Source organism: Ranitomeya variabilis, chromosome 4 (assembly GCF_051348905.1).
Source record: "Ranitomeya variabilis isolate aRanVar5 chromosome 4, aRanVar5.hap1, whole genome shotgun sequence".
NCBI classification, from domain to species: domain Eukaryota; kingdom Metazoa; phylum Chordata; class Amphibia; order Anura; family Dendrobatidae; genus Ranitomeya; species Ranitomeya variabilis.
Genome location: NC_135235.1, coordinates 61,460,798 through 61,487,952, shown reverse-complemented (window position 1 = coordinate 61,487,952; position 27,155 = coordinate 61,460,798). Strand labels below are relative to the sequence as shown.

The window sequence follows — 27,155 nt, the reverse complement described above, 5'->3', positions numbered from 1 at the left end:
AAATGTGAATTACTTGAACATCTATGCAAACAACATATCATATCAGATGATTGTATAAGATTTCATCATTTTGAAAATATACCTGAGCAGATGACTCCAGCATCTTCATTATGTCCACAGTTATTCACTGTAAATGGTTGGTGTAGACAGTCCCATACGTGTTGTTCATTGCCGGTGCATTGCACATCATCCAATACAATTACTCCTTGTCCTTGGCCAAATGCAGCACTGCCATTAAATGCAAGAGCTTGGCCACAATTTAACTGCCGGCATACAACTTGTGCAGCATTAATATCCCAATAATCATCACACACAGTTCCCCATGCTCCATTATAGAGGATTTCTACACGACCGTTACATTGACCATTGCCATTTACCAGTCTTATAGACAAGTCTGAACCTGAACCTAAAAAAAAGGAGAATGCTCATTTCTGAAAACAATGAATTATAAATTATCTTAAAGGGAACCTGACAGATCCCCTATAAAGCATTTGTATTATTGTTACTAAATACCCTGCCTATTCAGCCCTTTGTAGTGTTTAAAACCAAAATACATGTTAAAGCAAATCTTTATAAATAGTTATGAGTGGATTTATTCGGATACCTTTCAGCAATCTCAAATTGGGCACGAAAGGAGCTTATTTGAATAAGTGTTCGGATTTACGTGCATTTTCCCTTAAAGTCAGCAAAACTCGTGAACAGTTCAGTAAATGATTGTGTTTCCACTAATGCTTCTGTTAGGACTTTGGCTAGGATAGTGGTGCTGTATGTTGAGCAGGGGGGTCTTTAATGAGGGGATTTAGTGTGGAGAGGTCAGAGGAATGGCGGACTGTTTTTGTTTTTTAATTTTTTCTCTTTTTGTTAACTTAATGTGTGTAGATTCTGGCAGACAATCACAGCACAAATACCATCCACAATGCCAGACACAAGGGCTTCTGTAATTGCTTGCCAAAATCACATGACCCTCTCCATATAAAAAGGGGATATGTTGTTTTAGTGGCATGATTTTGTCAGTGTAACAGTACAGAGAGGATGCTACAGTGGCTGCTGCAAGTTTTCAGATAGTTAGAAATGCAGTTTATTGTCAGTTTCTTCAGCTATTTTGGATCCTGTGTAAAATCAACCTTCCATCATCTGAAACAATTGTGCTAATAGTGTGGTGCAGGCAGGGCGCCACATTTCCTAATCACATTCAATTGGATTAATATTGTGGTGCAGGAAGGAGGCTACATTTCCTATTCAAAATCGTTTGCACTAACATTGTGGTGTAGGCAGGAGGCCAGATTTCCTAATGAAAATAGTTTGGGCTAATATTGAGGTGCAGGCAGAAAGCCACATTTCGCAATCATGATCTTTTGGTCCAATATTGTGGTGCCAGCAGGATGTCACATTTCCTAATCAAACTTGTTTGGGCTAAGATTTTGTGGTGCAGAAAGGAGTCCCCATTTCTTTATCTAAATTATTTGTGCTAGTACTGTCTTGCAGGCTTGTGATCACATTTCAGAATCTAAATCCTTTTAGTTAATAGTGTGGTCCAGAGACCAGCCTACATTTTTTAATCTGAATCATTTCTGACAACAGTTTATTCCAGACACACTAAATCTTCTGCTCTACTATTGTGGTGCACGCAGGAGGCAGGAGGCCACATTTCCTAATCTAAATAGTTTGTGCTAATTTTCTGGTGCAGGCAGTAGACCACATTTCTTAATCTAATATTAGCCAAATATTGGTTATGGATAGTCAAACACTACATTAATAATTAATATGTGGAATAAAACCCTATAACAGAAACCCATCAGCATCTTATTATTGATGTGTCAATGACCTCACAAAGGCACCCTACTAGCACATAAAACCTCTTAACATTTTGGACTTAATAGGGAAGGAACCAAAGTGCCTCTAGTCCTTCAAGATTTTCTTATAAAAACTATTGATTGTTTGAGTTACCCTTAGTAGTAGAAAATATGAAAATGTGGATTACTTGAACATCTATGCAAACAACATATCATATCAGATGATTGTATAAGATTTCATCATTTTGAAAATATACCTGAGCAGATGACTCCAGCATCTTCATTATGTCCACAGTTATTCACTGTAAATGGTTGGTGTAGACAGTCCCATACGTGTTGTTCATTGCCGGTGCATTGCACATCATCCAATACAATTACTCCTTGTCCTTGGCCAAATGCAGCACTGCCATTAAATGCAAGAGCTTGGCCACAATTTAACTGCCGGCATACAACTTGTGCAGCATTAATATCCCAATAATCATCACACACAGTTCCCCATGCTCCATTATAGAGGATTTCTACACGACCGTTACATTGACCATTGCCATTTACCAGTCTTATAGACAAGTCTGAACCTGAACCTAAAAAAAAGGAGAATGGTCATTTCTGAAAACAATGAATTATAAATTATCTTAAAGGGAACCTGACAGATCCCCTATAAAGCATTTGTATTATTGTTACTAAATACCCTGCCTATTCAGCCCTTTGTAGTGTTTAAAACCAAAATACATGTTAAAGCAAATCTTTATAAATAGTTATGAGTGGATTTATTCGGATACCTTTCAGCAATCTCAAATTGGGCACGAAAGGAGCTCATTTGAATTTGTGTTCGGATTTACGTGCATTTTCCCTTAAAGTCAGCAAAACTCGTGAACAGTTCAGTAAATGATTGTGTTTCCACTAATGCTTCTGTTAGGACTTTGGCTAGGATAGTGGTGCTGTATGTTGAGCAGGGGGGTCTTTAATGAGGGGATTTAGTGTGGAGAGGTCAGAGGAATGGCGGACTGTTTTTGTTTTTTAATTTTTTCTCTTTTTGTTAACTTAATGTGTGTAGATTCTGGCAGACAATCACAGCACAAATACCATCCACAATGCCAGACACAAGGGCTTCTGTAATTGCTTGCCAAAATCACATGACCCTCTCCATATAAAAAGGGGATATGTTGTTTTAGTGGCATGATTTTGTCAGTGTAACAGTACAGAGAGGATGCTACAGTGGCTGCTGCAAGTTTTCAGATAGTTAGAAATGCAGTTTATTGTCAGTTTCTTCAGCTATTTTGGATCCTGTGTAAAATGAACCTTCCATCATCTGAAACAATTGTGCTAATAGTGTGGTGCAGGCAGGGTGCCACATTTCCTAATCACATTCAATTGGATTAATATTGTGGTGCAGGAAGGAGGCTACATTTCCTATTCAAAATCGTTTGCACTAACATTGTGGTGTAGGCAGGAGGCCAGATTTCCTAATGAAAATAGTTTGGGCTAATATTGTGGTGCAGGCAGAAAGCCACATTTCCCAATCATGATCTTTTGGTCTAATATTGTGGTGCCAGCAGGATGTCACATTTCCTAATCAAACTTGTTTGGGCTAAGATTTTGTGGTGCAGAAAGGAGGCCCCATTTCTTTATCTAAATTATTTGTGCTAGTACTGTCTTGCAGGCTTGTGATCACATTTCAGAATCTAAATCCTTTTAGCTAATAGTGTGGTCCAGAGACCAGCCTACATTTTTTAATCTGAATCATTTCTGACAACATTTTTTTCCAGACACACTAAATCTTCTGCTCTACTATTGTGGTGCACGCAGGAGGCAGGAGGCCACATTTCCTAATCTAAATAGTTTGTGCTAATTTTCTGGTGCAGGCAGTAGACCACATTTCTTAATCTAATATTAGCCAAATATTGGTTATGGATAGTCAAACACTACATTAATAATTAATATGTGGAATAAAACCCTATAACAGAAACCCATCAGCTTCTTATTATTGATATGTCAATGACCTCACAAAGGCATCCTACTAGCACATAAAACCTCTTAACATTTTGGACTTAATAGGGAAGGAACCAAAGTGCCTCTAGTCCTTCAAGATTTTCTTATAAAAACTATTGATTGTTTGAGTTACCCTTAGTTGTAGAAAATATGAAAATGTGGATTACTTGAACATCTATGCAAACAACATATCATATCAGATGATTGTATAAGATTTCATCATTTTGAAAATATACCTGAGCAGATGACTCCAGCATCTTCATTATGTCCACAGTTATTCACTGTAAATGGTTGGTGTAGACAGTCCCATACGTGTTGTTCATTGCCGGTGCATTGCACATCATCCAATACAATTACTCCTTGTCCTTGGCCAAATGCAGCACTGCCATTAAATGCAAGAGCTTGGCCACAATTTAACTGCCGGCATACAACTTGTGCAGCATTAATATCCCAATAATCATCACACACAGTTCCCCATGCTCCATTATAGAGGATTTCTACACGACCGTTACATTGACCATTGCCATTTACCAGTCTTATAGACAAGTCTGAACCTGAACCTAAAAAAAAGGAGAATGGTCATTTCTGAAAACAATGAATTATAAATTATCTTAAAGGGAACCTGACAGATCCCCTATAAAGCATTTGTATTATTGTTACTAAATACCCTGCCTATTCAGCCCTTTGTAGTGTTTAAAACCAAAATACATGTTAAAGCAAATCTTTATAAGTAGTTACGAGTGGATTTATTCGGATACCTTTCAGCAATCTCAAATTGGGCACGAAAGGAGCTTATTTGAATTTGTGTTCGGATTTACGTGCATTTTCCCTTAAAGTCAGCAAAACTCGTGAACAGTTCAGTAAATGATTGTGTTTCCACTAATGCTTCTGTTAGGACTTTGGCTAGGATAGTGGTGCTGTATGTTGAGCAGGGGGGTCTTTAATGAGGGGATTTAGTGTGGAGAGGTCAGAGGAATGGCGGACTGTTTTTGTTTTTTAATTTTTTCTCTTGTTGTTAACTTAATGTGTGTAGATTCTGGCAGACAATCACAGCACAAATACCATCCACAATGCCAGACACAAGGGCTTCTGTAATTGCTTGCCAAAATCACATGACCCTCTCCATATAAAAAGGGGATATGTTGTTTTAGTGGCATGATTTTGTCAGTGTAACAGTACAGAGAGGATGCTACAGTGGCTGCTGCAAGTTTTCAGATAGTTAGAAATGCAGTTTATTGTCAGTTTCTTCAGCTATTTTGGATCCTGTGTAAAATCAACCTTCCATCATCTGAAACAATTGTGCTAATAGTGTGGTGCAGGCAGGGTGCCACATTTCCTAATCACATTCAATTGGATTAATATTGTGGTGCAGGAAGGAGGCTACATTTCCTATTCAAAATCGTTTGCACTAACATTGTGGTGTAGGCAGGAGGCCAGATTTCCTAATGAAAATAGTTTGGGCTAATATTGTGGTGCAGGCAGAAAGCCACATTTCCCAATCATGATCTTTTGGTCTAATATTGTGGTGCCAGCAGGATGTCACATTTCCTAATCAAACTTGTTTGGGCTAAGATTTTGTGGTGCAGAAAGGAGGCCCCATTTCTTTATCTAAATTATTTGTGCTAGTACTGTCTTGCAGGCTTGTGATCACATTTCAGAATCTAAATCCTTTTAGCTAATAGTGTGGTCCAGAGACCAGCCTACATTTTTTAATCTGAATCATTTCTGACAACATTTTTTTCCAGACACACTAAATCTTCTGCTCTACTATTGTGGTGCACGCAGGAGGCAGGAGGCCACATTTCCTAATCTAAATAGTTTGTGCTAATTTTCTGGTGCAGGCAGTAGACCACATTTCTTAATCTAATATTAGCCAAATATTGGTTATGGATAGTCAAACACTACATTAATAATTAATATGTGGAATAAAACCCTATAACAGAAACCCATCAGCTTCTTATTATTGATATGTCAATGACCTCACAAAGGCATCCTACTAGCACATAAAACCTCTTAACATTTTGGACTTAATAGGGAAGGAACCAAAGTGCCTCTAGTCCTTCAAGATTTTCTTATAAAAACTATTGATTGTTTGAGTTACCCTTAGTAGTAGAAAATATGAAAATGTGGATTACTTGAACATCTATGCAAACAACATATCATATCAGATGATTGTATAAGATTTCATCATTTTGAAAATATACCTGAGCAGATGACTCCAGCATCTTCATTATGTCCACAGTTATTCACTGTAAATGGTTGGTGTAGACAGTCCCATACGTGTTGTTCATTGCCGGTGCATTGCACATCATCCAATACAATTACTCCTTGTCCTTGGCCAAATGCAGCACTGCCATTAAATGCAAGAGCTTGGCCACAATTTAACTGCCGGCATACAACTTGTGCAGCATTAATATCCCAATAATCATCACACACAGTTCCCCATGCTCCATTATAGAGGATTTCTACACGACCGTTACATTGACCATTGCCATTTACCAGTCTTATAGACAAGTCTGAACCTGAACCTAAAAAAAAGGAGAATGCTCATTTCTGAAAACAATGAATTATAAATTATCTTAAAGGGAACCTGACAGATCCCCTATAAAGCATTTGTATTATTGTTACTAAATACCCTGCCTATTCAGCCCTTTGTAGTGTTTAAAACCAAAATACATGTTAAAGCAAATCTTTATAAGTAGTTATGAGTGGATTTATTCGGATACCTTTCAGCAATCTCAAATTGGGCACGAAAGGAGCTTATTTGAATTTGTGTTCGGATTTACGTGCATTTTCCCTTAAAGTCAGCAAAACTCGTGAACAGTTCAGTAAATGATTGTGTTTCCACTAATGCTTCTGTTAGGACTTTGGCTAGGATAGTGGTGCTGTATGTTGAGCAGGGGGGTCTTTAATGAGGGGATTTAGTGTGGAGAGGTCAGAGGAATGGCGGACTGTTTTTGTTTTTTAATTTTTTCTCTTTTTGTTAACTTAATGTGTGTAGATTCTGGCAGACAATCACAGCACAAATACCATCCACAATGCCAGACACAAGGGCTTCTGTAATTGCTTGCCAAAATCACATGACCCTCTCCATATAAAAAGGGGATATGTTGTTTTAGTGGCATGATTTTGTCAGTGTAACAGTACAGAGAGGATGCTACAGTGGCTGCTGCAAGTTTTCAGATAGTTAGAAATGCAGTTTATTGTCAGCTTCTTCAGCTATTTTGGATCCTGTGTAAAATCAACCTTCCATCATCTGAAACAATTGTGCTAATAGTGTGGTGCAGGCAGGGCGCCACATTTCCTAAACACATTCAATTGGATTAATATTGTGGTGCAGGAAGGAGGCTACATTTCCTATTCAAAATCGTTTGCACTAACATTGTGGTGTAGGCAGGAGGCCAAATTTCCTAATGAAAATAGTTTGGGCTAATATTGTGGTGCAGGCAGAAAGCCACATTTCCCAATCATGATCTTTTGGTCTAATATTGTGGTGCCAGCAGGATGTCACATTTCCTAATCAAACTTGTTTGGGCTAAGATTTTGTGGTGCAGAAAGGAGGCCCCATTTCTTTATCTAAATTATTTGTGCTAGTACTGTCTTGCAGGCTTGTGATCACATTTCAGAATCTAAATCCTTTTAGCTAATAGTGTGGTCCAGAGACCAGCCTACATTTTTTAATCTGAATCATTTCTGACAACAGTTTATTCCAGACACACTAAATCTTCTGCTCTACTATTGTGGTGCACGCAGGAGGCAGGAGGCCACATTTCCTAATCTAAATAGTTTGTGCTAATTTTCTGGTGCAGGCAGTAGACCACATTTCTTAATCTAATATTAGCCAAATATTGGTTATGGATAGTCAAACACTTCATTAATAATTAATATGTGGAATAAAACCCTATAACAGAAACCCATCAGCTTCTTATTATTGATATGTCAATGACCTCACAAAGGCATCCTACTAGCACATAAAACCTCTTAACATTTTGGACTTAATAGGGAAGGAACCAAAGTGCCTCTAGTCCTTCAAGATTTTCTTATAAAAACTATTGATTGTTTGAGTTACCCTTGGTAGTAGAAAATATGAAAATGTGGATTACTTGAACATCTATGCAAACAACATATCATATCAGATGATTGTATAAGATTTCATCATTTTGAAAATATACCTGAGCAGATGACTCCAGCATCTTCATTATGTCCACAGTTATTCACTGTAAATGGTTGGTGTAGACAGTCCCATACGTGTTGTTCATTGCCGGTGCATTGCACATCATCCAATACAATTACTCCTTGTCCTTGGCCAAATGCAGCACTGCCATTAAATGCAAGAGCTTGGCCACAATTTAACTGCCGGCATACAACTTGTGCAGCATTAGTATCCCAATAATCATCACACACAGTTCCCCATGCTCCATTATAGAGGATTTCTACACGACCGTTACATTGACCATTGCCATTTACCAGTCTTATAGACAAGTCTGAACCTGAACCTAAAAAAAAGGAGAATGGTCATTTCTGAAAACAATGAATTATAAATTATCTTAAAGGGAACCTGACAGATCCCCTATAAAGCATTTGTATTATTGTTACTAAATACCCTGCCTATTCAGCCCTTTGTAGTGTTTAAAACCAAAATACATGTTAAAGCAAATCTTTATAAATAGTTATGAGTGGATTTATTCGGAAACCTTTCAGCAATCTCAAATTGGGCACGAAAGGAGCTCATTTGAATTTGTGTTCGGATTTACGTGCATTTTCCCTTAAAGTCAGCAAAACTCGTGAACAGTTCAGTAAATGATTGTGTTTCCACTAATGCTTTTGTTAGGACTGTGGCTAGGATAGTGGTGCTGTATGTTGAGCGGGGGGGTCTTTAATGAAGGGATTTAGTGTGGAGAGGTCAGAGGAATGGCAGACTGTTTTTGTTTTTTAATTTTTTCTCTTTTTGTTAACTGAATGTGTGTAGATTCTGGCAGACAATCACAGCACAAATACCATCCACAATGCCAGACACAAGGGCTTCTGCAATTGGTTGCCAAAATCACATGACCCTCTCCATATAAAAAGGGGATATGTTGTTTTGGTGGCATGATTTTGTCAGTGTAACAGTACAGAGAGGATGCTACAGTGGCTGCTGCAAGATTTCAGATAGTTAGAAATGCAGTTTATTGTCAGTTTCTTCAGCTATTTTGGATCCTGTGTAAAATCAACCTTCCATCATCTGAAACGATTGTGCTAATAGTGTGGTGCAGGCAGGGCGCCACATTTCCTAATCACATTCAATTGGATTAATACTGTGGTGCAGGAAGGAGGCTACATTTCCAATTCAAAACCGCATTATGTATTTATTACTATGGATGTTACAGCACTTTACTCTAATATTGCACATGATGTTGGCACAAATTGTTTTTATCAATTTTTAAAATCTGATAATAGGCTTTCTTCGGCACAAAAGGATTTTATTATAAAAGGAATTGATTTTATACTGAAAAACAATTATTTTACTTTTGATAAATTATTTTTTCAACAAATCAAGGGGACCGCAATGGGCTCGAAGGTAGCGCCTACGTTTGCTAACCTTTTTATGGGGATTTTTGAAGACATTTTTTTCTTAATGAGAATTGGTGTAAAAATATTATTTTATATAAGAGATTCATTGATGATTTATTTTTTATTTGGGACAACTCCACTAATAATATTGAAAATTTTATCCAGACAATACATTTTAATAGTTTGAATCTTTCTTTTACAGTAGTTCATAATAATTTTTTAATCAATTTTTTAGATGTCACCCTTTTTGTTAAAGAAGAAAAGATTTGTAGTAAAACATTTTTTTAAAAAGTAGATACTAATGGCTACATCCATTACAGTAGTGGACACTACAACAAATGGTTAAATAATATTCCCAGCAACCAATTTAACCGTATCAGAAAGAACTGTTCATTAGACACAGACTTCAAAGAGCAGTCTAATGTTTTAAAGAAAGACTTTACAGCAGCAGAGGGTTCGTTACATTCTCATCTCTTTCTACTATGGAATACTTTCAAAATCGCTTGGCCTCTAGAGAACGCCTGATTAAACAGACAATTGGTTTTGTTGAACCCAGCTCCACTGTGGAACTAAATCAACAAGTATTCTCTGATGAAGAAACAAAAAATCTCCGAAAAATCTTTTACAATTTTAAAGAAGCACTTAAAGAAGAACGCCATTTTAATCTGGACGCCCAGTTTCATGATATCTATTTGAGGGAAAATATTTGCCCTAGGGGGCTTAGAATAACACATGACTCTCCCTTTCCTGGTGATCCGGCGTTTACAAGTGACTGGAATAATATTTTAAATAATTGCATGACAGAGATGTTGACATGCCTTTTTAAAAAGAGATCTCAACTGTGTGATATAGCAACAATTAAGATCAGACAAATTCATAATGATCTGTTACCGTTTTTAGCACACCCTGAATATAAGAGAATAAACTCTAATGTCACGACATTTATAATGCAGCTAGAAAATGACACTATAACGAGAAAATCTAAAAAACTGCAGCGGGACAGGGAAGATTATAAACAGAAAATTAATACCAAAAATAAAAATGTAAATGTTAACAATACAAACACACCTACTATAGATAATCCTGTTTCATGTAAGTCCACTACAAAGCAGCTGGACACTGATCCTCATATAGAACGATCCCTCCCAGTCAAGACTCACATTACAAACGTGAATAATAATTCTATCTCCAGTATCCCTCCAGACAATATGAGCACTCCCAAAACCTCTTCTAAAACGCTCAATAAGAGTTTTCTTAATCACTCCCAAACCCTGCTTGAGGCTAGGGAACATCTATAAAAAATTAAAATACAGATTAACCAAATAAATGGGGATAAAGAAAAAGAAGAAAATTCTTCTACCTCCAAAAGATCCTTTTCACATGAAAAAAGGGGGGACACCTCTTTTTCTGACTCTTCCCCCCCTTTTCCTATCTCATTGCTAGATCTATCTATTCATGACACAACACCAAGCATGCTTATACCTTCACAGCCCTCTAATACCATTATACCTGATAAACCTAATATTCCAAAAACTGATGTGATCATAACCCCACAAATTGGTAATACCTTTATACTTGACAACTCAAATGCTTCCAATAATGGTACTGTTCCTTTTTTACCCCGTGCTTTGAAAAACACCCCACAATTAAATCAGTTCTTTCTTCCAAAAAACGGAAAAAGAAAAAATGCTATAGAGGAACAAGAGGTGGGAGAAAAAAAGAGAGGGAAAAGAATACCCTAGTAAGTAATGATGAGGGCTGTACTTCTAATAATATTTTTAATTTATCTGAATATATTCTAACTACGAACGATACAGCTCTTCTCTCTAAAGGATTATCATTTTGTCCCAATAATAAATCTAAGGACTTTGACCTCTTTTTGGACTTACAGATTTTTATTAGAAAGCTTACCCTGAAAAGACACTTTGCTAAAGACACCACAGTTAATTCCTCAGGTGTTGAAGAAGGCGCCCATGGGGCTTTAGATGTTTTTCACCTAGATGTACCATCTAAATCTAATTTTTATCCGTTAGAAGACAAAAGCCACCAAATTAATGCCTTTAATGACATCGTATTAAAAGAATTTGAGAAAATTACACGAAGTGCTGTCAGCAATAAAAAGATGAAATCCAATCTTAATTTGCAAGAGAAACAAGCATTGAAAGCACTTTCACTTAATAATTTGATTGTGATTAGACCGGCCGACAAAGGAGGAGGGATAGTAATTCAGAACCGATGCGACTACATCAATGAAGCTAATAGGATTTTATCTGACACTGATTATTACGTAAAAAGCTCTTTGAGTAACTACTCCAACTCTATTAAAGCCTATAATGCTCTTATCGCTGAGGGGGTTTCACAGAATATCTTTAATAGTAAGGAGAATAATTTTTTAATCATTAAGAACCCCAGTATCCCTTTTTTTTACCATCTGCCAAAAGTGCACAAAAGTCTTCATAATCCCCCTGGCAGACCGATAATTGCAGGTATCAATTCTCTAACCTCAAATTTAGACCACTATATCGATAGGATAATGTTACCGCATGTGTTTAATCTAAAAAGTCACCTCAGAGACTCAACCCATCTATTGTGTTTACTGCAAGAGGTCACTTGGAAACCGCATTATGTATTTATTACTATGGATGTTACAGCACTTTACTCTAATATTGCACATGATGTTGGCACAAATTGTTTTTATCAATTTTTAAAATCTGATAATAGGCTTTCTTCGGCACAAAAGGATTTTATTATAAAAGGAATTGATTTTATACTGAAAAACAATTATTTTACTTTTGATAAATTATTTTTTCAACAAATCAAGGGGACCGCAATGGGCTCGAAGGTAGCGCCTATGTTTGCTAACCTTTTTATGGGGATTTTTGAAGACATTTTTATTCTTAATGAGAATTGGTGTAAAAATATTATTTTATATAAGAGATTCATTGATGATTTATTTTTTATTTGGGACAACTCCACTACTAATATTGAAAATTTTATCCAGACAATACATTTTAATAGTTGGAATCTTTCTTTTACAGTAGTGTTGAGCGATACCGTCCGATACTTGAAAGTATCGGTATCGGAAAGTATCGGCCGATACCGGCAAAATATCGGATCCAATCCGATACCGATACCCGATACCAATACAAGTCAATGGGACTCATGTATCGGACGGTATTCCTGATGGTTCCCAGGGTCTGAAGGAGAGGAAACTCTCCTTCAGGCCCTGGGAACCATATAAATGTGTAAAAGAAAGAATTAAAATAAAAAATATCGCTATACTCACCTGTCCGACGCAGCCGGGACTTCAGCGAGGGAACCGGCAGCGTTGTTTGTTTAAAATTCGCGCTATTACTTGGTTACGTGAATTCCCGGCTTGTGATTGGTCAGGTCGGCCATGTTGCCGGGACGCGGACCAATCACAGCAAGCCGTGACGAAATTACGTCACGGCTTGCTGTGATTGGTCCGCGTCCCGGCAATATGGCCGCCCTGACCAATCACAAGCCGTGACGTCACGGGAGGCTGGACACGCGCTCATTTTAAAATGGGCGCGTGTCCAGCCTCCCGTGACGTCACGGCTTGTGATTGGTTGCGCCGCGGTCAACCAATCACAAGCCGGGAGGCTGGACGCGCTCATTTTAAAATGGGCGCGTGTCCAGCCTCCCGTGACGTCACGGCTTGTGATTGGTTGCGCCGCGGTCAACCAATCACAAGCCGGGAGGCTGGACGCGCTCATTTTAAAATGGGTGCGTGTCCAGCCTCCTGTGACGTCACGGCTTGTGATTGGTTGCGCCGCGGTCAACCAATCACAAGCCGGGAGGCTGGACGCGCTCATTTTAAAATGGGCGCGTGTCCAGCCTCCCGTGATGTCACGGCTTGTGATTGGTCAGGGCGGCCATATTGCCGGGACGCGGACCAATCACAGCAAGCCGTGACGTAATTTCGTCACGGCTTGCTGTGATTGGTCCGCGTCCCGGCAACGTGGCCGACCTGACCAATCACAAGCCGGGAATTCACGTAACCAAGTAATAGCGCGAATTTTAAACAAACAACGCTGCCGGTTCCCTCGCTGAAGTCCCGGCTGCGTCGGAGAGGTGAGTATAGCGATATTTTTTATTTTAATTCTCTCTTTTACACATTTTAACATTAATGTTGTTGCGATACCCGATACCCGATACCACAAGAGTATCGGAATCCCGGTATCGGAATTCCGATACAGCAAGTATCGGCCGATACCCGATACTTGCAGCATCGGAATGCTCAACACTACAGTAGTCCATAATAATTTTTTAATCAATTTTTTAGATGTCACCCTTTTTGTTAAAGAAGAAAAGATTTGTAGTAAAACATTTTTAAAAAAAGTAGATACTAATGGTTACATCCATTACAGTAGTGGACACTACAACAAATGGTTAAATAATATTCCCAGCAACCAATTTAACCGTATCAGAAAGAACTGTTCATTAGACACAGACTTCAAAGACCAGTCTAATGTTCTATAGAAAAGATTTTGTGCCCAGAACTATCCTTCACATTTAATTAAAAACGCCTTCAAAAACTCTATTAAATTAAATCAGGGAACATTATTAGAGCAGAAAGAAAAAAGAGTAACTAATAATAATTATGCACTGAACTTCATAACACAATTTTCCACCGAACACAAGGAAATCCGTAAAATTTTCCACAAAAATTGGCACATACTGCTAAATGATCCTATTTTGAATAGAATTCTTCCAAGAAATCCGGGGATCACATTTCGAAGAGCCCCCACAATTAAGGACTTAATAGCCCCTAGCCGCCTGAGATCCCATACAGGGGCCAATGGGTTTCTCACCAGTAATTCCACCAAAGGAATTTTTAAATGTGGCACAAAAAATTGCTTATGCTGTTCCAGCATAAATCATAAATCTGATTTTATAATTTCCTGCTCCACTAAAGAAAAATTTATGATTCCTTTTTTTCTGAATTGCAATTCTGACTTTGTAATATATGTTATTGAATGTCCCTGTGGTAAACAGTATGTGGGGAGAACCACACAGCCCCTTCACCTCAGACTGAATTCCCATCGTCACAATATAAAAAAAGGCTTACTCACTCATGGTCTGTCCAGACATTATGCCCTAGTGCATAATAAGGACTTTAAACTATTAAAAATCAGCCCTATTGATTATATACCTAAGCATGTACCTAATAGATCCATGAAACTAAATAGGAAAGAAGTATATTGGATCTACAAATTAGGGAGCCTAAAACCACAAGGCTTAAATGAAATAACTGAGGTTTTCATCTGAATAGTACTTTTTTTTTTTTCTTCTCCACCCCCCCACTTTTATATTTTTATTTATTTATATATATTTAAAGAAACTACCAAGGTTTTATCTGAATGCGTAGCCCTCCCCCCTTTTTTATGAATTCGATATATCTATATTTATATTTTTATTGATATATCTATATTTATATTTTTATTTGTATAGTTATGATTGATTTTTTAATCCTTTGTGCTGTGAGCCACCTAAGATTTAAATTTACATTTTCATTTAGGATTATCTTGGAGTCATTCATTGATATGTTTAGTTGTAATTTCCTCAAACTCCTCATGTGGGAATAGTCTGAGTCTGCCCTGGAGAGGAGCGTTTTCACTCCTTTATTACATACAAATTGTCTCCATCACAACTGTGTCCTGAATAATGGTTTTTGACTCTTGAGATTAAATCCAGGGAGCTGGTGCTGATTGTGGCAGCTTCACAGGGTGTAATGACCCCTCCCGGCAGGAGCACTTAACTCAATCATCCTTTTCTCTGCTGCCAGGCGTCCCAGTTTATCTGCTGTTCTTTGAGGCCACCGAGTGCTGTGTATTCATTCATTCCCCTCCCTTGGCAATGTTATATTGTCTCTTGTTAAATATATCTATTATTGGTCCTTGGACAGGTAAAGTGTCACTTTCATTTTGTTTCTGCGCTCACTTCGAGCGCTGGTTTGCTGCTTAAATTGATACTCTTATTTTTAGATCACCCCAAACCACGACAAATTAATTTTCATATATATATTTATATTTTTTAATGGAAAATAATAAAACATGATTTTATTCCACATTTAATGTAAAGATTCCAATGGATTCACGATAAGAAAATAGCAACTTGTTGATTCCACATGGTAGTCCATCTGTAAGGCATTCGCTTCTGAACTGGAGTAGCTCTTTTTCTTACAGGTTCTTGTCCAATTAAGTAGAGATTTTTTTTTTTTTTTTTTAATTTTAAATTTCCTCCTTAATGTTGCAAATTTGGAACTATTGTCTAGAAACATAAAAGAAGTAATTGTATTTTGTCATTGTATATACCTCTCTAATCGTTTGAATTGTTAATTGTGTGTTACCATTGAACTTTGACACTGAGTCATCTGACCTGGTGGAGCTCATTTTTTTAACCTAGCAAAACTATTTATACCTGTGATGCCTGTATATTCTGTGTGGTATTTCCTGATGAAGGGGGCATGAGACCCCTGAAACGCGTTGAATAAAACCACTGTGAATCAACTATACTCTCCTGAAATTCATCTTAGCGGCAGCGCGGAAATTTAACTACAAATCTCCTTTTGAAGACCTTAAAGGGAACCTGACAGATCCCCTATAAAGCATTTGTATTATTGTTACTATATACCCTGCCTATTCAGCCCTTTGTAGTGTTTAAAACCAAAATACATGTTAAAGCAAATCTTTATAAATAGTTATGAGTGGATTTATTCGGATACTTTTCAGCAATCTCAAATTGGGCACGAAAGGAGCTCATTTGAATTTGTGTTCGGATTTACGTGCATTTTCCCTTAAAGTGAGCAAAACTCATGAACAGTTCAGTAAATGATTGTGTTTCCACTAATGCTTCTGTTAGGACTTTGGCTAGGATAGAGGTGCTGTATGTTGAGTAGGGGGGTCTTTAATGAGGGGATTTAGTGTGGAGAGGTCAGAGGAATGGCGGACTGTTTTTGTTTTTTAATTTTTTCTCTTTTTGTTAACTTAATGTGTGTAGATTCTGGCAGACAATCACAGCACAAATACCATCCACAATGCCAGACACAAGGGCTTCTGTAATTGCTTGCCAAAATCACATGACCCTCTCCATATAAAAAGGGGATATGTTGTTTTAGTGGCATGATTTTGTCAGTGTAACAGTACAGAGAGGATGCTACAGTGGCTGCTGCAAGTTTTCAGATAGTTAGAAATGCAGTTTATTGTCAGTTTCTTCAGCTATTTTGGATCCTGTGTAAAATCAACCTTCCATCATCTGAAACAATTGTGCTAATAGTGTGGTGCAGGCAGGGCACCACATTTCCTAATCACATTCAATTGGATTAATACTGTGGTGCAGGAAGAAGGCTACATTTCCTATTCAAAATCGTTTGCACTAACATTGTGGTGTAGGCAGGAGGCCAGATTTCCTAATGAAAATAGTTTGGGCTAATATTGTGGTACAGGCAGAAAGCCACATTTCCCAATCATGATCTTTTGGTCTAATATTGTGGTGCCAGCAGGATGTCACATTTCCTAATCAAACTTGTTTGGGCTAAGATTTTGTGGTGCAGAAAGGAGGCCCCATTTCTTTATCTAAATTATTTGTGCTAGTACTGTCTTGCAGGCTTGTGATCACATTTCAGAATATAAATCCTTTTAGCTAATAGTGTGGTCCAGAGACCAGCCTACATTTTTTAATCTGAATCATTTATGACAACAGTTTATTCCAGACACACTAAATCTTCTGCTCTACTATTGTGGTGCACGCAGGAGGCAGGAGGCCACATTTCCTAATCTAAATAGTTTGTGCTAATTTTCTGGTTCAGGCAGTAGACCACATTTCCTAATCTAATATTAGCCAAATATTGGTTATGGATAGTCAAACACTACATTAATAATTAATATGTGGAATAAACCCTATAACAGAAACCCATCAGCATCTTATTATTGATGTGTCAATGACCTCACAAAGGAATCCTACTAGCACATAAAACCTCTTAACATTTTGGACTTAATAGGGAAGGAACCAAAGTGCCTCTAGTCCTTCAAGATTTTCTTATAAAAACTATTGATTGTTTGAGTTACCCTTAGTAGTAGAAAATATGAAAATGTGGATTACTTGAACATCTATGCAAACAACATATCATATCAGATGATTGTATAAGATTTCATCATTTTGAAAATATACCTGAGCAGACGACTCCAGCATCTTCATTATGTCCACAGTTATTCACTGTAAATGGTTGGTGTAGACAGTCCCATACGTGTTGTTCATTGCCGGTGCATTGCACATCATCCAATACAATTACTCCTTGTCCTTGGCCAAATGCTGCACTGCCATTAAATGCAAGAGCTTGGCCACAATTTAACTGCCGGCATACAACTTGTGCAGCATTAATATCCCAATAATCATCACACACAGTTCCCCATGCTCCATTATAGAGGATTTCTACACGACCGTTACATTGACCATTGCCATTTACCAGTCTTATAGACAAGTCTGAACCTGAACCTAAAAAAAAGGAGAATGGTCATTTCTGAAAACAATGAATTATAAATTATCTTAAAGGGAACCTGACAGATCCCCTATAAAGCATTTGTATTATTGTTACTAAATACCCTGCCTATTCAGCCCTTTGTAGTGTTTAAAACCAAAATACATGTTAAAGCAAATTTTTATAAATAGTGATGAGTGGATTTATTCGGATACCTTTCAGCAATCTCAAATTTGGCATGAAAGGAGCTCATTTGAATTTGTGTTCGGATTTACGTGCATTTTCCCTTAACCCCTTCACCCCCAAGGGTGGTTTGCACGTTAATGACCGGGCCAATTTTTACAATTCTGACCACTGTCCCTTTATGAGGCTATAACTCTGGAACGCTTCAACGGATCTTGGCGATTCTGACATTGTTTTCTCGTGACATATTGTACTTCATGATAGTGGTAAAATTTATTCGATATAAGTTGCGTTTATTTGTGAAAAAAATGAATATTTGGCGAAAATTTTGAAAATTTCGCAATTTTCCAACTTTTAATTTTTATGCCCTTAAATCACAGACATATGTCACGCAAAATACTTCATAAGTAACATTTCCCACATGTCTACTTTACATCAGCACAATTTTGGAACCAAAATTTTTTTTTGTGACAGAGTTATAAGGGTTAAAAGTTGACCAGCAATTTCTCATTTTTACAACACCATTTTTTTTTAGGGACCACATCTCATTTGAAGTCATTTTGAGGGGTCTATATGATAGAAAATACTCAAGTGTGACACCATTCTAAAAACTGCACCCCTCAAGGTACTCAAAACCACTTTCAAAAAGTTTATTAACCCTTCAGGTGTTTCACAGGAATTTTTGGAATGTTTAAATAAAAATGAACATTTAACTTTTTTTCACACAAAATTTATTTCAGATCCAATTTGTTTTATTTTACCAAGGGTAACAGGAGAAAATAGACCCCAAAATTTGTTGTACAATTTGTCCTGAGTATGCTGATACCCCATATGTGGGGGTAATCCACTGTTTGGGCGCATGGCAGAGCTCGGAAGGAAAGGAGCGCCATTTGACTTTTCAATGCAAAATTGACTGGAATTGAGATGGGACGCCATGTTGCATTTGGAGAGCCCCTGATGTGCCTAAACATTGAAACCCCCCACAAGTGACACCATTTTGGAAAGTAGACCCCCTAAGGAACTTATCTAGATGTGTGGTGAGCACTTTGACCCAACAAGTGCTTCACAGAAGTTTATAATGCAGAGCGGTAAAAATAAAAAATCATATTTTTTCACAAAAATGATCTTTTCACCCCCAATTTTTTATTTTCCCAAGGGTAAGAGAAGAAATTGGACCCCAAAAATTGTTGTGCAATTTGTCCTGAGTACGCTGATACCCCATATGTGGGTGTAAACCATTGTTTGGGCGCAGGGCAGAGCTCGGAAGGGAAGGAGCGCCATTTGACTTTTCAATGCAAAATTGACTGGAATTGAGATGGGACGCCATGTTGCATTTGGAGAGCCCCTGATGTGCCTAAGCATTGAAACCCCCCACAAGTGACACCATTTTGGAAAGTAGACCCCCTAAGGAACTTATCTAGATGTGTGGTGAGCACTTTGACCCAACAAGTGCTTCACAGAAGTTTATAATGCAGAGCCGTAAAAATAAAAAATAATATTTTTTCACAAAAATGATCTTTTCGCCCCCATTTTTTTATTTCCCCAAGGGTAAGAGAAGAAATTAGAGCACAAAAGTTGTTGTGCAATTTGTCCTGAGTACGACGATACCCCATATGTGGGGGTAAACCACTGTTTGGGCGCATAGCAGAGCTCGGAAGGGAAGGAGCGCTATTTTACTTTTCAATGCAAAATTGACTGGAATTAAGATGGGATGCCATGTTGCGTTTGCAGAGCCCCTGATGTGCCTAAACATTAAAAACCCCCACAAGTGACACCATTTTGGAAAGTAGACCCCCTAAGGAACTTATCTAGATGTGTTTTGAGAGCTTTGAACCCCCAAGTGTTTCACTACAGTTTATAACGCAGAGCCGTGAAAATAAATTCTTTTTTTTTTTTCACAAAAATGATTTTTTTAGCCCCCAGTTTTGTATTTTCACAAGGGTAACAGGATAAATTGGACCCCAAAATTTGTTGTCCAATTTGTCCTGAGTATGCTGATACCCGATATGTGGGGGGGAACCACTGTTTGGGCGCATGACAGAGCTCGGAAGGGAAGGAGCGCCATTTGGAATGCAGACTTAAATGGATTGGTCTGCAGGCGTCACGTTGCATTTGCAGAGCCCCTGATGTACCCAAACAGTACAAACCCCCCACAAGTGACCCCATATTGGAAACTAGACCCCCCAAGGAACTTATCTAGATGTGCTGTGAGAACTTTGAACCCCCAAGTGTTTCACTACAGTTTATAACGCAGAGCCGTGAAAATAAATTCTTTTTTTTTTTCACAAAAATGATTTTTTAGCCCCCAGTTTTGTATTTTCACAAGGGTAACAGGATAAATTGGACCCCAAAATGTGTTGTCCAATTTGTCCTGAGTATGCTGATACCCGATATGTGGGGGGGAACCACTGTTTGGGCGCATGACAGAGCTCGGAAGGGAAGGAGCGCCATTTGGAATGCAGACTTAAATGGATTGGTCTGCAGGCGTCACGTTGCATTTGCAGAGCCCCTGATGTACCCAAACAGTACAAACCTCCCACAAGTGACCCCATATTGGAAACTAGACCCCCCAAGGAACTTATCTAGATGTGTTGTGAGAACTTTGAACCCCCAAGTGTTTCACTACAGTTTATAACGCAGAGCCGTGAAAATAAATTCTTTTTTTTTTCACAAAAATGATTTTTTAACCCCCAGTTTTGTATTTTCACAAGGGTAACAGGATAAATTGGACCCCAAAATGTGTTGTCCAATTTGTCCTGAGTATGCTGATACCCGATATGTGGGGCGGAACCACTGTTTGGGCGCATGACAGAGCTCGGAAGGGAAGGAGCGCCATTTGGAATGCAGACTTAAATGGATTGGTCTGCAGGCGTCACGTTGCATTTGCAGAGCCCCTGATGTACCCAAACAGTACAAACCCCCCACAAGTGACCCCATATTGGAAACTAGACCCCCCAAGGAACTTATCTAGATGTGTTGTAAGAACTTTGAACCCCCAAGTGTTTCACTACAGTTTATAACGCAGAGCCGTGAAAATAAAAATTCTTTTTTTTTTCACAAAAATGATTTTTTTAGCCCCCAGTTTTGTATTTTCACAAGGGTATCAGGATAAATTGGACCCAAAAAGTTGTTGTCTAATTTGTCCTGAGTATGCTGATACCCCATATGTGGGGGGGAACCACTGTTTGGGCGCATGACAGAGCTCGGAAGGGAAGGAGTGCCATTTGGAATGCAGACTTAAATGGATTGGTCTGCAGGCGTCACGTTGCATTTGCAGAGCCCCTGATGTACGCAAACAGTACAAACCTCCCACAAGTGACCCCATATCGGAAATTAGACCCCCCAAAGAACTAATCTAGATGTGTTGTGAGAACTTTGAACCCCCAAGTGTTTCACTACAGTTTACAACGCAGAGCCGTGAAAATAAAAAATCTTTTTTTTCCCACAAAACTTATTTTTTGGCCCCCAGTTTTGTATTTTCCCAAGGGTAGCAGGAGAAATTGGACCCCAAAAGATGATGTCCAATTTGTCCTGAGTACGCTGATACCCCATATGTTGGGGTAAACCCCTGTTTGGGCACACGGGAGAGCTCGGAAGGGAAGGAGCACTGTTTTCCTTTTTCAACGCAGAATTAGCTGGAATTCAGATCGGATGCCATATCCCGTTTGGAAAGCCCCTGATGTGCCCGAACAGTGGAAACCCCCCAATTATAACTGAAACCCTAATCCAAACACACCCCTTACCCTAATCCCAACAGTAACCCTAACCACTCCTCTAACCCAGACACACCCAACCCTATTCCCAACCGTAAATGTAATCCAAACCCTAACCCTATCTTTAGCCCCAACCCTAACTGTAGCCCCAACCCTAGCCCCAACCCTAGCCCTAACCCTAGCAATAACCCTAGCCCTAACACTAGCCGTAACACTAGCCCTGACCCTAGCCCTAACCCTAGCCCCAACCCTAGCCCTAACCCTAGCCCTAACCCTAGCCCTAACCCTAGCCCTAACTCTAGTCCTAACTCTAGCCCTAACCCTAACCCTAATGGGAAAATGGAAATAAATACATTTTTTAATTTTTTTATTTTTCCCTAACTAAGGGGGTGATGAAGGGGGGTTTGATTTACTTTTATAGCGGGTTTTTTAGCGGATTTTTATGATTGGTAGCTGTCACACACTGAAAGACGCTTTTCATTGCAAAAAATATTTTTTGCGTTACCACATTTTGAGAGCTGTAATTTTTCCATATTTGAGTCCACAGAGTCATGTGAGATCTTGTTTTTTGCGGGATGCGTTGACGTTTTTATTGGTAACATTTTCGGACACGTGACATTTTTTGATCGCTTTTTATTCCGATTTTTGTGAGGCAGAGTGATCAAAAACCAGCTATTCATGAACTTCTTTTTGGGGAGGCGTTTATACCGTTCCGCGTTTGGTAAAATTGATAAAGCAGTTTTATTCGTCGGGTCAGTACGATTACAGCAATATCTCATTTATATCTTTTTTTTATGTTTTGGCGCTTTTATACGATAAAAACTATTTTATAGAAAAAATAATTATTTTGGTATCGCTTTATTCTCAGGACTATAACTTTTTTATTTTTTTGCTGATGATGCTGTATGGCGGGACTTTTTTTGCGGGACAAGATGACGTTTTCAGCGGTACCATGGTTATTTATATCAGTCTTTTTGATCGCGTGTTATTCCACTTTTTGTTCGGCGGTATGATAATAAAGCGTTGTTTTTTGCCTCGTTTTTTTTTTTTTTCTTACGGTGTTTACTGAAGGGGTTAACTAGTGGGCCAGCTTTATAGGTCGGGTCGTTACGGACGCGGCGATACTAAATATGTGTACTTTTATTGTTTTTTTTATTTTATTTAGATAAAGAAATGTATTTATGGGAATAATATATATATTTTTTTTTCATTATTTTGGAATATTTTTTTTTTATTTTTTTTACACATTTGGAAAAATTTTTTTTTACTTTTTTACTTTGCCCCAGGGGGGGACAATACAGATCGGTGATCTGTCAGTTTGCATAGCACTCTGACAGATCACCGATCTGCGAGAAGTGCAGGCTGCTTCACAGTGCCTGCACTGAGCAGGCTTCTGTGAAGCCACCTCCCTCCCTGCAGGACCCGGATCCGCGGCCATCTTGGATCCGGGTCTGGAGCAGGCAGGGAGGGAGGTAAGACCCTCGCAGCAACGCGATCACATCGCGTTGCTGCGGGGGGCTCAGGGAAGCCCGCAGGGAGCCCTCTCCCTGCGCGATGCTTCCCTGCACCGCCGGCACATCGCGATCATGTTTGATCGCGGTGTGCCGGGGGTTAATGTGCCGGGGGCGGTCCGTGACCGCTCCTGGCACATAGTGCCGGATGTCAGCTGCGATATGCAGCTGACACCCGGCCGCGATCGGCCGCGCTCCCCCCGTGAGCGCGGCCGATCGCGTATGACGTACTATTCCGTCCTTGGGAAGCAGGGCCCACCCCACATGGACGGAATAGTACGTCTAATGACAGAAAGGGGTTAAAGTCAGCAAAACTCGTGAACAGTTCAGTAAATGATTGTGTTTCCACTAATGCTTCTGTTAGGACTTTGGCTAGGATAGTGGTGCTGTATGTTGAGCAGGGGGGACTTTAATGAGGGGATTTAGTGTGGAGAGGTCAGAGGAATGGCGGACTGTTTTTGTTTTTTAATTTTTTCTCTTTTTGTTAACTTAATGTGTGTAGATTCTGGCAGACAATCACAGCACAAATACCATCCACAATGCCAGACACAAGGGCTTCTGTAATTGCTTGCCAAAATCACATGACCCTCTCCATATAAAAAGGGGATATGTTGTTTTAGTGGCATGATTTTGTCAGTGTAACAGTACAGAGAGGATGCTACAGTGGCTGCTGCAAGTTTTCAGATAGTTAGAAATGCAGTTTATTGTCAGTTTCTTCAGCTATTTTGGATCCTGTGTAAAATCAACCTTCCATCATCTGAAACAATTGTGCTAATAGTGTGGTGCAGGCAGGGCGCCACATTTCCTAATCACATTCAATTGGATTAATACTGTGGTGCAGGAAGGAGGCTACATTTCCTATTCAAAATCATTTGCACTAACATTGTGGTGTAGGCAGGAGGCCAGATTTCCTAATGAAAATAGTTTGGGCTAATATTGTGGTGCAGGCAGAAAGCCACATTTCCCAATCATGATCTTTTGGTCTAATATTGTGGTGCCAGCAGGATGTCACATTTCCTAATCAAACTTGTTTGGGCTAAGATTTTGTGGTGCAGAAAGGAGGCCCCATTTCTTTATCTAAATTATTTGTGCTAGTACTGTCTTGCAGGCTTGTCATCACATTTCAGAATCTAAATCCTTTTAGCTAATAGTGTGGTCCAGAGACCAGCCTACATTTTTTAATCTGAATCATTTCTGACAACAGTTTATTCCAGACACACTAAATCTTCTGCTCTACTATTGTGGTGCACGCAGGAGGCAGAAGGCCACATTTCCTAATCTAAATAGTTTGTGCTAATTTTCTGGTGCAGGCAGTAGTGTTGTGTATCCGCTTTTTGGGCTTCCCTGGTGGTTGCTGGTGGTATTGGTGACTTGTTTGCACTTTGCTGCTTCTGTTCACCTGGTTCCATCAGCGTTTGGGAGTTTCCTATTTAGCCTTGCTCTCCAGTCATTTCCTTGCCGGTCATCATTGTAACCAGAGCCTTCGGTTGCATGTTCCTGCTACTAGTCTGCTGATCAGCTAAGTGGACTTTGTCCTTTTGTTTTCTATCTTTTGTCCAGTTTGCAGTTTTTGTAATTCTCTGTAGCTGGAAGCTCTTGCGGGCTGAAATTGCCACTCCTGTGTCATGAGTTGACACAGGAGTCTTAAAGTAATTTCAGGATGGTTTTGAAAGGGTTTTCAGTTGACCGTGAAGTCCTCTTTTGTATCCTTCTGCTATCTAGTAAGTGGACCTCTCTTTGCTAAATCTACTTTCATACTGTGTATGTCTTTTCCTCTTAATTCACCGTTATTACATGTGGGGGGCTGCTATCATCTTTTGGGGTATTTCCCTAGAGGTAAGCCAGGTCTGTTTCTTCCTCTACCAGGCGTAGTTAGACCTCCGGCTGGCGCGTGGCATCTAGGAAGCCGTAGGTATGCTCCCTGGCTACTATTAGTTGTGTGGTAGATTTAGCTCACGGTCAACTCGAGTTTCCATCACCTGAGAGCTCGTTCTTTATTTATATGTTTCTTATGTTCCCTTGCCATTGGGAACCATGACAGTATGACCGGCCCGTGTTAAACTTATTGGCAGAAGAAAGGAGAGAATAAAGAAGTCTGTAAATTTTTTTTTTTTCTTTTTCCCTATGCTTGCTCCATAGTTGGATCAGTTGTATTTCAGCTCTAATTACAGCCTTTGCCTTTCTCTCCTTATAATCCTTGAATGGCTCTGAGCTCACCTGTTTAAAGATGGATCCTCAGAGTTTGGCTGCAGGTATAAATAATCTTGCTACGAAGGTGCAAAATTTACAAGATTTTGTTATACATACTCCTATTTCTGAACCTAAAATCCCTACACCAGAGGTGTTTTCCGGAGATAGATCTCGGTTTCTGAATTTCAAATATAATTGTAAATTATTCCTTTCTCTCAGACCTCACTCCTCAGGAGATCCTGTCCAGCAGGTTAAGATTGTAATTTCTTTGCTGCGAGGTGTCCCTCAAAATTGGGCATTTTCATTGGCACCAGGGGATCCTGCGTTGCTCAGTGTGGATGCGTTTTTCCTGGCTTTAGGGTTGCTTTATGAGGAACCTAATTTGGAGATTCAAGCTGAAAAAGCTTTGATAGCCCTATCTCAAGGGCAAGATGAAGCTGAGATATACTGCCAAAAATTTCGTAAATGGTCTGTGCTTACTCAGTGGAATGAGTGCGCCTTAGCGGCAAATTTCAGAGAGGGCCTTTCTGATGCCGTTAAAGATGTTATGGTCGGGTTCCCTGCGCCTACAGGTCTGAATGAGTCCATGACAATGGCAATTCAGATTGATCGGCGTTTGCGGGAGCGCAAACCCGTGCACCATTTGGCGGTATCTTCTGAAGAGACGCCAGAGAAAATGCAATGTGACAGAATTATGTCCAGAAGCGAGCGGCAGAATTATAGGCGTAAAAATGGGTTATGCTTCTATTGTGGTGATTCTGCTCATGTTATATCGGCATGCTCTAAACGTACTAGGAAGGTTGACAAGTCTATTTCAATTGGCACTTTACAGTCCAAATTTATTTTGTCTGTAACCTTGATTTGTTCATTATCAGTTATTACCGTGGATGCCTATGTGGACTCTGGCGCCGCTCTGAGTCTTATGGACTGGTCCTTTGCCAGGTGCTGTGGGTTTGATTTAGAGCCTCTGGAAGTCCCTATACCTCTGAAGGGTATTGATTCTACACCTTTGGCTTGTAATAAACCACAGTTCTGGACGCAAGTGACTATGCGTATGACTCCAGACCATCAGGAGGTGATTCGCTTCCTTGTGTTGTACAATTTACATGATGTTTTGGTGCTTGGATTACCATGGTTACAGTCTCATAACCCAGTCCTTGACTGGAAAGCTATGTCTGTGTTAAGCTGGGGATGTCGGGGGGCTCATGGGGACACTCCTTTGGTGTCCATTTCGTCATCTATTCCATCTGAGATTCCGGCATTTTTGTCTGATTATCGTGATATTTTTGAAGAGCCTAAAATTGGTTCACTCCCTCCTCACAGGGATTGTGATTGCGCCATAGATCTGATTCCTGGCAGTAAATTTCCAAAGGGTCGTTTGTTTAACCTATCTGTACCTGAACATGCTGCTATGCGCGAGTATATTAAGGAGTCCCTGGAAAAGGGACATATTCGTCCTTCTTCATCACTTTTAGGAGCCGGTTTTTTCTTTGTCTCTAAAAAGGATGGCTCTCTGAGGCCTTGTATTGATTATCGACTCCTGAATAAAATTACAATCAAATATCAGTATCCGTTGCCTTTGCTGACTGATTTGTTTGCTCGCATAAGGGGGGCTAAGTGGTTCTCTAAGATTGATCTTCGTTGGGCGTATAATTTGGTGCGAATTAAGCAGGGGGATGAGTGGAAAACCGCATTTAATACGCCTGAGGGCCATTTTGAGTAT

The 27,155-nt window shown here is 39.3% G+C and overlaps 1 protein-coding gene across 1 annotated transcript in view; it reads right to left on the bottom strand.

The window, feature by feature from the left end:
• LOC143767566 (uncharacterized) overlaps positions 1-27,155 on the bottom strand; it is a gene marked incomplete at its 5' end in the record, with an annotated part of 125,550 nt that overhangs the window by 58,244 nt on the left and 40,151 nt on the right. Inside the window, 6 exons of the mRNA XM_077255976.1 lie at positions 173-394; positions 2,051-2,351; positions 4,107-4,336; positions 5,987-6,304; positions 7,955-8,266; positions 17,529-17,852. Of these exons, the coding sequence (XP_077112091.1) occupies positions 173-394; positions 2,051-2,351; positions 4,107-4,336; positions 5,987-6,304; positions 7,955-8,266; positions 17,529-17,852 (1,707 nt within the window). The remainder of the gene's footprint in view (positions 1-172; positions 395-2,050; positions 2,352-4,106; positions 4,337-5,986; positions 6,305-7,954; positions 8,267-17,528; positions 17,853-27,155) is intronic.